Raw genomic sequence first — 12267 nt, forward strand, 5'->3', positions numbered from 1 at the left:
TATATATATATATATATATGTGTGTGTTTGTGTGTCTGCGTTTGTCCCCCACCAACATCGCTTGACAACTGATGCTGGTGTGTTTACGTCCCCGTAACTTAGTGGTTTGGCAAAAAGTGACCGATAGAATAAGTACTAGGCTTACAAAGAATAAGTCCTGGGGTCGATTTGGTTGACTAAAGGCGGTGCTCCAGCATGGCTGCAGTCACATGACTGAAACAAGTAAAAGAGTACTTCTATAATGTGGGAAATGCCGGAATTTAGCCATCTTTTATTGATTACTTGTTTCAGTCGTTAGACTGCAGCCATGCTGGAGCACCACTTAGAAAAATTTTATTTGAATGAATCAACCCCGACACTTACGTTTTCTATCAGTTACTTTTGCCGAACTGCTAAGCTACGAGGACATAAACACACCAACACCAGTTGTCAAGTAGTGGTGAGGGACAATCCAAGACACAAAGCACAATCACACAGGCACACACTCGTGCACACGCACGCACACACACATATACAATAGGCTTCGTTCAGTTACCAAATCCACTCACAAGGCTTTGGTTAACCTGAGGCTATAATAGAAGACATTGGGCCAAGGTGCCATGCAGTGGAACTGAACCCTGAACCATGTGGCTGGGAAGCAAACTTTTTACCACAGAGCTATGTCTATAGGGGTAGTGAAAAGCACAAATTCAGTTTTTATAGATGTGGAACATAAGTTTTATTTAAAAATTGTATATTTAATGTAACTATCATTATTGTAGTTGTATGCTGTCAGGAAATGTATCAAGGCTGACAGGAAGTGTTTCTGCTTCCTAGGGCTAAATAGCTGTAGTATTATTCCCTTCGTGGGACTGTCACATTAAGTTGACAGTATACATCTACTTTATTGTATCATTACTGCATAAATCTCTCTGAGATATTTAGAAAGGTATTATTTCTATTTTATCATTATTGTGTCATCTACAATTGGATACTTGGATCACCTGTGACACAGATACTGTAATAACATCAGTTACATTGTGTTTTAAGAACGAATGAGACCATCATGTGTGGAGGTGCATGGCTTAGTGGTTAGGGTATCAGCATCATGATCGTAAGATTGTGGTTTTGATTCCTAGACCAGGCGACGCGTTGAGTTCTTGAGCAAAACACTTCATTTCATGTTACCCCAGTCCACTCAGCTGGCAAAAATGAGTAATACTGCGATGGACTGGCGTCCCGTCCAGGTGGGAAGCACATACGCCATTGAAAGCAGGAAACCAGGCCATTATCCTGGCTAGGCTTTAAAAGGATGCATTTATTATCATCATCATCATCATCTTCACTTAATGGCCATGTTCCATGCTGGCATGGATTGGATGGTTTGACAGGATCCAGTCAGCCCAAAGACTGCATCGTCCTTCAGTGTCTGCTTTCACATTGTTTCTACCCTTCCTAATGCCAGCCATTTTACAGAGGTTGGGATATAAAACTGCAACGACAGTTATATACCACTATCTGTATGGGAGACAACTGTAACATGATTTTGTGTTATTAGGTCTTCTCATTCAAATATGGAATTTAACATACTTGATGAACAAATAAAAAGAAAATAGTGAAGAATTAGTAGAATATTGTTCATATTAATACTACTATAACACATCTTTCCTCATTACCATCTACAATTGTGCTCACCATTATTATGATTTTTCAATTATTTTTTTTCGGTTCTTAACATGTTTGACCTAATCAAATTTCTCACTCTCCAAAGATATCTTACATCATATTTTACTAAATTATTAAATGAATGATTGTATTTCTAATACAATCATAATGCCATAAAAACATTTTAAAAAATAATCACGCATCATTTAAAGAGACTGAATTCTGGCATAAATTTATTATATTGTTATCTTAATTACTGTATATAAAATAATCACTTCACCTTTCACCACACATTATTTTATTATTTTATTGACTTGGCACAGACAGTATAGCACTTGTCTAGATGTTTTATGATTTTTAATTGATCTCTCTTTAGTTCAAATTTCAATCTTAAGACCATTCCTTTGTTTTAAGTGTCTGTCAAGATCGAGGTCTTGTGCCTGAGATATTCACTTATCTTTCCTATTTTCACCCTTATATGTGTCTTAGTTTACTAAATATTTTATAATCGTTTCCTGGTTCTCTTTTGCTTGTATTTTCGGCTTATTAAAGTTACCAAAAGAGTCAACACCTGAGGCGAAACCAAACAAACCTGAAGGGAAACCATTAGAAAGCATTGGTCCAAAAGATAAGAAGCTTGATGAGAAACCCTTACCAATCGCCAAACCAAAACCAAAACAAGCTGTAACTGTTGAACTACCATCAAGTATTTCTGGTAATTCCACCCTAGGATCTCATTCACCTCCAAAGTCAAGCCAAGTGATAACAGAAGCGAAGCCATCTCCTTCAGCCACTTCCATGGATTTTCCTGAAAGTCTAGAAAGTTCTTACTCACAGCCTCAGCATGCTTCTAAATATGCAGATTCCTTAAACAAATCAAGAGAAGAAAGTCACTCAGCAGCAGCTGTTAGTAACATAGGTGGTGCTGAAGCTGATGTGTCACTTGACAGCTTAACATTGACCAATCAGGCTACAGCCATTACACAAGAGGATCCTGAGAAAACCGATGCAACTACAAATGACAGTTCTGAAGACACACCACTTTCTAATAGTAATGGTAATACTACAGCTGATACTACTACCAACAATAACTCTACAGAGGAGGGTGAAGTTGCTTTGAGAGAAGAGAACAGAAGCAATGAGATAACATCAAATAATTCAGAAGACAATGAGACCACGACAGAAACAACTGCAGAGCAACGAAGAAACGGATCCTCACCAACGGTTGACTACAATTTGTATTACCCTAAAAGTAAAGATTTCATCTTTTTTTTTCGATTTTCTAATGCATGTTGCTTTCATTGAGTCTACATGTGGTCAAGACAAATGATTTTGAAGACTAGACATGTGCATGTGTATATATATATGTGTGTGTGTGTGTATAGATAGATAGATAGATAGATAGATAGATAGATAGACAGACAAGCAGGCAGGCAGGCAGGCTGACAGACAGACAGATAGATAGACAGCTAAGGTGGCGAGCTGGCAGAAACATTAGCACCCCAGGTGAAATTCTTAACGGTATTTCGTCTACCGCTACGTTCTGAGCTCAAATTCCGCCGAGGTCAACTTTGCCTTTCAGCCTTTCGGGGTCAATAAATTAAGTACCAGTTACACACTGGGGTCGATGTAATTGATTTAATCCATTTGTCTGTCCTTGTTTGTCCCCTCTGTGTGTAGCCCCTTGTGAGCAGTAAAGAAATAAGATAGACAGCTAGACAGAAAGACAGACAGACAGACAAACAGATATAGATATAGTCCATATGAGGATATCTTATCTTCATAAGGGATTATTATATCCAAAATTTCACTGGTTTAATCACCTCTACTGTTGAGGAATATCTCTTTGATATACATGGGATTATTATAAGCATAAATATGACTAAAAAGAAGAATGGAGAGTCAGTAAGGATAGAAAATTAATTTATTAACATATTACCAAATGAAACCTACGTACGTTTCCACTCAGTCCAATATATAATTTCAAATTCAAAGAGTGGAGTAGATCCAAAGATTAGATTAAAATAGCATTTTGAATAATATTTATTTCTTTATTGCCCACAGGGAGCTAATAGAGGGGACAAACAAGGGCAGACAAAGAGATTAAGTTGATTACATCAATCCCAATGCAAACTGGTACTTATTTAATCGACCCCAAAAGGATGAAAGGCAAAGTCGATCTTGGTAGAATTTGAACTCTGAATGTAACAGCAGATGAAACACTGCTAAGCATTTCAGCCAGTATGCAAATGATTCTGCTAGCTTGCCACCTTTTTGAATAATATTGGATAGAATCTCACCAGGGCTAGAATACAGTAAAATAGTTTTATGTTGATAGATTGGATTTTAACAATGGAAATACAATAAATACATACAATAAACATATATATTTTTTTTTCTTAGCCTATTGATAAAATTCAATCCATCAACTTGTAACTATTTCTATTGTACTCCAGCCATGATGAGATTCTGCTTAATATTACACAAAATGTTATTTTATTCTAATCTTTAGATTTATTCCAATCTTTGAATTTGCAATTATATATTGGACTGAATTGAAACATATGTACATTTCATTTGACAGTATGTTTATAGATTAATTTTATATCCTTACCAACTCTCCATTCTTCTTCTTTAATCATGTATATAGATATATATACAGATTGTCGTCGACATATAACCACAATCGGTTCCAACTGACTGGTTGTAAGTCAGCCTATAGTCCTACATAGCTTTGTTTTATATTTTTACATTTTTAAAGTACATTCTCAGGTAAAAGTCACATACAGCATTCTGTATTATACTATTATACCAGCGTTAGTCAAAAATTTCGGAGTCTCAAGCAGTTTTCTTATAAACAAATACAAAGGTGTCTCAATGTCTCTGCAACAGGATAGACATATATGTATATGTTTGTGTGTCTATGTTTATCCCCCCACCATCGCTTGACAAACGATGTTAGTATATTTACATCCCCGTAACTTAGTGGATCAGTAAAAGGGACCAATAGAATAAGTAATAGGCTTACAAAGAATAAGTCCTGGGCGTTGATTTATTCGACTAAAGGTGGTGATCCAGCATGACCACAGTCGAATGACTGAAACAAATAAAAGAAATAAAAGAATATATATATAATAAGTATATATATATAATAAGTATAAATAGTATATATAAAAAGTATAAATATATATATAATAAGTATAAATAGTATACGAGTGGGTATATATTTATAAAAAAAGAAGTTTGAAAATGCCACTATATAAGATAAATTTTAATTTTCTTAGAAATTTTACATGTTTCGGTTCTTCTTGAAAAAAACGAACCTTATCAAAAATAATTTTAAATGTTAAGTTTTAACACTTAACTTTTGAAAATATTTTGATAAGGTTTGTTTTTTCAAGAAGAACCGAAGCATGTAAAATTTCTAAGAAAATTTAAATTTATCTTATACAGTGGCATTTTCAAACTTCTTTTTTTATAAATATATATATACATATATATATATTTATTTATATATAATAGAAATATGTTACAAAAAAGAAAATAGAAACTACATGTGGAAATGTAAGGGGAAAGTAAGAAGAAAAATAAACGAATATGCACATTGGAAATCAAAAAAGTTAAGGCTTTTTATGAAAATTAATGATAGATATATACAATCTAATCTAATTGTATATATCTATCGTTACTTTTCATAAAAAGCCTTAACTTTTTTTGATTTCCAATGTGCATATTTGTTTATTTTTCTTCTTACTTTCCCCCTATATATATCATCATCATCATCATTTTTTAACGTCTGCTTTCTATGTTGGCATGGGTTGGACGATTTGACTGAGGACTGGTGAACCAGATGGCTGCACCAGGCTCCAATCTCATCTTGCAGAGTTTCTACAGCTAGATGCCCTTCCTAACGCCAACCACTCCGAGAGTGTAGTGGGTGCTGGCAATGGCCAAGCTCAAATGGTGCTTTTTATGTGCCACCTGCACAGGAGCCAGTCCAGCGGCACTGGCAACGACCTCGCTCGAATGTTTTTTCACCAGCACAAGTGCCAGTAGGGCACCGCAGGTAACGATCACACTCGGATGGTACTCTTAGCGCTCCACTAGCACGGATGCCAGTCATCGAATTTGATTTCGATTTCGATATATATAGCCATCATGCAATGTCAAGGCAAGAAGAGAGTAACACACACACATATAGATGTACAATGAGCTTTGTTCTGGCAAGCTGGCAGAATCATTAGCAAGCTGAGTGAAATGCTTAACAGTATTTCATCTGCCATTACATTCTGAGTTCAAATTCCGCCAAGGTTGACTTTGCCTTTCATCTTTTTGGGGTCAATTAAATAAGTACCAGTTACGCACTGGGGTCGATATAATCGACTTAATCCGTTTGTCTGCCCTTGTTTGTCCTTTCTGTGTTTAGCCCCTTGTGGGTAGTAAAGAAATAGGTAAACTTTACTTTTCATCTTTCAGGGTCAATAAAATAAAGTACATAGTTAAGTAATTGGGTCAATGGTATTGACTGGCATTTCATCTGCTATTACGTTCTGAGTTCAAATTCCACCAAGGTTGACTTTGCTCTTCATTCTTTTGGGGTCAATTAAATAAGTACCAGTTATGCAATGGGGGTCGATGTAATCGACTTAATCCCTTTGTCTGTCCTTGTTTGTCCCCTTTATGTTTAGCACCCTGTGGGCAATAAAGAAATAAATAAGCTTTGTTCCAGTTGTCACCTGGTAAATTTATTCAGAAGACTTCGATCAGCCCAGGGCTATAGTAGAAAATACTTGCCAAGTGTGCTGCACTGTGTAATTGAACCTGTAAACCTGGGGTTGTGAAGAAGACTTCTTAACCACACAGCCTTACTTGCACCCATATATCTTTTACTTGATTCAGTCATTGAACTGCAGCCATGCTGGAGCACTGCCTTGAATGGTTTTTAATCAAACAAATGAATTCCCAGGACATATCTTTTAACTCTGATACTCACTGTATTGGTCTCATCTGCTGAACTGCTAAGTTACAGGGATGTAAACAAACTAACAGCAGTTGTTAAATGCTAGGTAGAGAGCAGACAAAACACACACACACATACACACACTTATACATACAGCAGGCTTCCACATGGTTTTCATCTTCCAAATTCACTCGCAAGGCATTGGTTAGCCCAGGGTTATAGTAGAAGATATTTGCCCAAGGTGCCATGCAGTGAGAATGAACCTGGTACCATGTAGCTGCAAACCACACAGCCATGCCTGTACAGATGCGTGCACATGTGTGTGTGTGTGTGTGTGTGTGTGTGTGCTGTGTGTGTCTGTGTGTCTGTGTGTGTGTGTGTCTGTCTGTCTGTCTGTCTGTGTATGTGTCTGTCTGTGTCTGTGTCTTTCTCTGTGTATGTGTCTGTGTATGTATGTCTGTCTGTCTGCCTGTGTATGTGTGTGTGTCTGTGTGTATGTGCCTGTGTGTGTCTGTCTCTGTCTCTGTGTATGTGTCTATGTGTGTGTGTATGTCTGTCTGTCTCTCTGTGTATGTGTCTGTGTGTGTATGTGTGTGTATGTCTGTCTGTGTATGTGTGTGTGTGTGTCTGTCTTTGTCTCAGTGTATGTGTCTGTGTGTGTGTTTATGTGTGTGCCTATCTTTCACTAACATATCCACAATGCAGGATCAGTAAGAAAACCAAAACAAAAAACAAAAAAAAAACAAAGAAAAACTGGTGATTTCAAATAAAAATATCCTCCCTGATATTTATTCTGCCAAGTTAGACATCAGAAACGCTGTGAACCAGTGAGTGGGCCATTGGAAATCCTTAACCATCAATATTATTGCTCACTTAGTACAATATAAAATAAATCACATGATCACATGACTGACCAGACTATCAGATTTTGTTACACATCACTCGTCACTATGCACTTTACATCACTTAAGTCTTCAAATGATGCCACACCACTGACTAGGAGGCTACCATTCCACCCTGATTGAAAAGGAGACTGAAGCAATATAAAATTAAATGTTTTGCTCAAAAACATAATGCACCGCCCAGTTTGGGAATTGAACCCTTAATCTAGCAATCATAAGTGTAACAGCCTAACCACTAGGCCATATGCCTTCACTATAAGATAAATAGAATTAATTAATGATGGCTCCTGTGCCGGTGACACGTAAAAAGCACCATTCGAGTGTGGTTAATACCAGTGCCGCCTGACTGGATCCTGTGCCAGTGGCACGTAAAAAGCACTATTTGAGCATGGTCAGTGCCAGTAAAAAGCAACCACTACACTCTCGGAGTAGTTGGCATTTGGAAGGGCATCCAGCTGTAGAAACCTTGCCAGAACAGATACAGCCTCCTGGCTTACCAGTCCTCAGTCAAACCACCCACCTATGCCAGCATGGAAAGCAGACATTAAAACGATGATGACGATGATGATGACAATAATAAATAAATAAATAAATGTTGTATGGGATACATGAGGTTGTTTTGGGTTCCTGAGCATGGCATATACCTCGACTTGTTTTAGTGAAGCTGTCTGTCTGGAAACAACTAACATTCGATCTTTCACACTTGACTAATCATTTGAGCAGCTTTAAAATTTTTGTGACATCTATTCATATGAAAAAACATTGAAGTTAGTAAAAAACTTATGGCATATGTTTGTATATGTGCTTGTGTGTGTGTATGCGTGTATGCATACATACGCACACATATATATATATAAGCATGACTTTACTCATGTATGTGTGTTTGTATATATATATATATATGTATGTATATGGGTCTATGTGCATATATGAGTGTGTATGTATTTTTATGTATATATGTGTGTGCGCAAGTGTGTGAATGTATATATGTATGTATGTATGCATTTAGACACATATTTGCACACATATATTTGCATATCTTTACATACATGTGTGTCTGTGTGTGTGTATGTATGTATATATATATATGGGTGTATATGAGTGTGTATGTATTTTTGTGTATATATTGTGTATATATGTGTATATGAGTGTATTTATGTATGTATGTATGTATTTTTGTGGATATGTGTATATGCATGTGTATGCGAATGTATATATGTATGTATATATGTATATATATATATGTATTTATGTATATATATATATATATATATATATATATATACATACATACATATAATGTATGTATGTACGTATTTTTGTGGATATGTGTATGTGAATGTATATATGTATGTATGCATTTAGACACACATTTGCACACATATATATGTATGTCTTTACATATGTGTATGTGTGTGAGTGTGCACGTGCTTGTATGTGTGTGTATATATGTATATACACACATATGTATAATATATATGTTGGTGTATATATGTGTGTGTGTGTTTCTATGTACATATGTGACTATGTTCATTTTTGTATATATGTATATACTTGTATTTATGTATGTATGCATGCATGCGTGTGTGTGTGTGTATTCATGCATGTATGCAAATGTATATGTATGTTAGTCACCAACAGCATGGCTTTGTTAAAGGCAGTACTGATTTACAAGGTACCAATAGCAGACATATGCCATATTCACACAGAAGTCTTTTTTTTCCCAAGATGAGAAGCATGCAACAACACCCTATAATATAGAACCAAAGGCAGAAACTGCCAAAATGCTTTAAAACATTCCTTGTGGACCAACAACCCATCATTGCAACTGTTTACACCTCTACTCGTTGAAAGTTTCTTACTGCTGGACTCAGGAGTGGAACAGCCAAGTCTGTCATTTCTGCACAGTGTCTTCTTAATTACACTGAACTCTTTCTAATTGTGTTGTAGTAGTACAAATAGATCAAGCCTCTGTCTTGAACTTGCTCTGAGGGACCTTTTAGTTTTGACAATTATTTTCTAAACAATTATGAAGATGTACTTGCATAGCAAGTGACCTGAGCTGAGATTGTGTGCTGGAATGAAAACAGTTGCAGCGTGGAAGGTGTTTATAAGCCATTTAAGAAACATACAAAAACCGTTAGATTCACTTCAACATTTAAATTTAATTTGCAAAAATATTTTCATTGCTTTGAGACCGCTACCTTTTCACTGACAAAATTTTGTGCTGCACGAAATTTTGTCAGTGAACAAGTCGAGGTCTCAAAGCAACGAAAATATTTTGGCAAATTAAATTTAAATGTTGAAGTGAAGCTAATGGTTTTTGTGTGTTTCTTAAATGGCTTGTAAACACCTTCTACGCTGCAATGATTTCTGAACAATGATTTCCCAAAATTGGAGTTCATTCAAGCATGCTACATCATCATCATCATCATCGTTGTCGTCGTCGTCGTCGTCGTCGTAGTGTTTAACATCCACTTTTCCATGCTTGTATGGGTTGTATGAGTCAGAATGGTATTTAATGAGGTGAAGTTTCTAAAGCCAGATGCCTTTCCTGTCACAAACCCTCACCTGTTTCCAATAAGGTAATATTTCCTCCTGACCAGACATGTTTTCATGCAAAACAGTGACAATCATTTACAACTATCACATGAAGTCAAGGCAAGGAGACAGTAACACACACACAGTAAAAACTAAGCATGCAGTTAATACTGAACACTTGCTACTGATGGTGTGCAAAGATGCAGAAATCATGATTTAGCAATTTCACCACTGCTATTGAATGATTTTCATTTAATATTGATACACGTTTGTGCTTTTTAGCACTATACATCTATCCAAGAAATGTTCTCAAGACAAATCCTGCAGTTTTGTGGTCGTGTATAGTATATCCACACTAAGTAACTTTTACAGAAAACAATATATGTATGTATTTATAAATGTGAGGAGTGTTTGTACACTGGCCCATATAAATATACACAGGCTTGTTTGTCTGTCAGTAGTTCTTAACTAGGGTCTATGTGACCCTAGGGGGTCTATGTAAGATTTTGTTGCTATGGTTTATGAGCAATAAATTGGTTATACTTCCCTGATACACAAAATATTTTATCAATTCTTAAAAAGCACCCACTACACACTGGTGTTAGAAAGGGCATCTGGCTGTAGAAACCTTGCCAGAACAAATTGGAGCATGGTTGCCAGTCCTCAGTCAAACCATTTAATCCATGCCAGCATGGAAAGCAGATGTTAAACGACAATGGTGATATCCTAATGATATTTAACTATAAAAATAAGATAGAATCTTTTTTAAGCATCAAATGTCTATGTGGGTCAGTCTGAATAAAATAGGAATCAAAGATGCCCATAGATAAAAATGGTTGAGAACCACAGTTCTTTCTGTATATATATGTGTATTTGAGCGATAAATCATTTCACTTCAGATTCCACCCAATACTTTGTAACTTATCTTTTATAAACCAGTAATGTTGCCCCTGTAACCTGACACTTGACAGCTCTGCACTGATTTACTGAAAATCACTTACTTTTATGATATTTCTTAGAATAAGCAGACAAATGTCTGAATTCATTAATGAATGGGGCCAATTTTAATTATAATATTAAAAAGATACGATTGACCTGTCCATTTACTCTTTTTTTGAGATTTTAAAATTGGCCTCTCCTACATGAATCTGAGAACTCATTCTACAGAGCTAGATTTTTCTTATTTGTGTGAAATAACCTATTTGATTTTGTATTATATTTGTTCATTCAGTTATGATTAAATTACAGAGGAAGTTATTATGTAGCATTCATTACATAATGAATATGGTTATGTCTACATACATGATGTGTGATTCGTCACCTGCATATTGTAGACACAATTGTGAACCGCAGAATGACTGTAATACCAGCTACCCCATTCTTCACTGGAGCTATAATTCAAAATAAATCAATAAATTTTCTATATGATTTAATAACTGACCGAAAGATCCATCTTTGTTAGTTGTATAGTATAAGGAAATATTTCTAAAGCCATTTTAAATTGAGCCAAAACTTGAAACTGTTCTTCTGAATTTATTTCAGTTCGCCGGTATGCAGAGGCACTGGATAACTTGCTGAGTATGGGCTTCACCAATGAAGGTGGCTGGCTCTCGTTACTGGTTGAGGAGAAACGAGGAGACATCATCCGTGTCCTGGATTTCATTGAAAACAACATCCAAAAATGTAAAGAAAATGAGCAAGCCAAAACAAGGCGCTGAGAAGATTTACATCATAAGCCAAAGACTAAAGTCTATCAACAATAGCACTTCCTCCCACAAACACAATTAAAACAACTAATTATTTTTACCTTTGAATTATTAAAACATAAAAGAAAGAAAAATACTTATTTTGAAATGTTGTTCATCTTTACTTATTATTGTTATTATTATTAAAGCAGTGAGCTGGCAGAATCGTTACCACACTAGGCGAAATGCTTAGCAGCATTTCATCCATCATTATGCTTTGAGTTCAAATTCTGCTGAAGTTGACTTTGTCTTTTATCATTTTGGAGTCAATAAAAGAAGTACCAGTTGGGCATTGGGTTTGATATAATTGACTTGCTCCTCCCCTGAACTTGCTCCTCCCCTGAACTTACTCCTCCCTTGAACTTGCTCTTCCCCCGAACCTGCTCCTCTCCTGAACTTACTCCTCCCCTGAACTTGCTCTTCCATCAAACTTGCTCCTCCCCTAAACTTGCTCCTCTCTCAAACTTGCTCTTCC

At 36.0% G+C, this 12267-nt stretch overlaps 1 protein-coding gene across 1 annotated transcript in view; it reads left to right on the forward strand.

Moving 5' to 3' along the window:
• The window catches only part of LOC115214023 (sequestosome-1), a 66045-nt gene extending 54144 nt beyond the window's left edge, over positions 1-11901 (forward strand). Inside the window, exons 6-7 of the mRNA XM_029783048.2 lie at positions 2197-2896; positions 11590-11901. Of these exons, the coding sequence (XP_029638908.1) occupies positions 2197-2896; positions 11590-11765 (876 nt within the window). The 3' untranslated portion in view covers positions 11766-11901. The remainder of the gene's footprint in view (positions 1-2196; positions 2897-11589) is intronic.
• The last annotated feature ends 366 nt before the right edge of the window (positions 11902-12267 follow it).

Source organism: Octopus sinensis, linkage group LG1 (genome assembly GCF_006345805.1).
Source record: "Octopus sinensis linkage group LG1, ASM634580v1, whole genome shotgun sequence".
Lineage (NCBI taxonomy): Eukaryota > Metazoa > Mollusca > Cephalopoda > Octopoda > Octopodidae > Octopus > Octopus sinensis.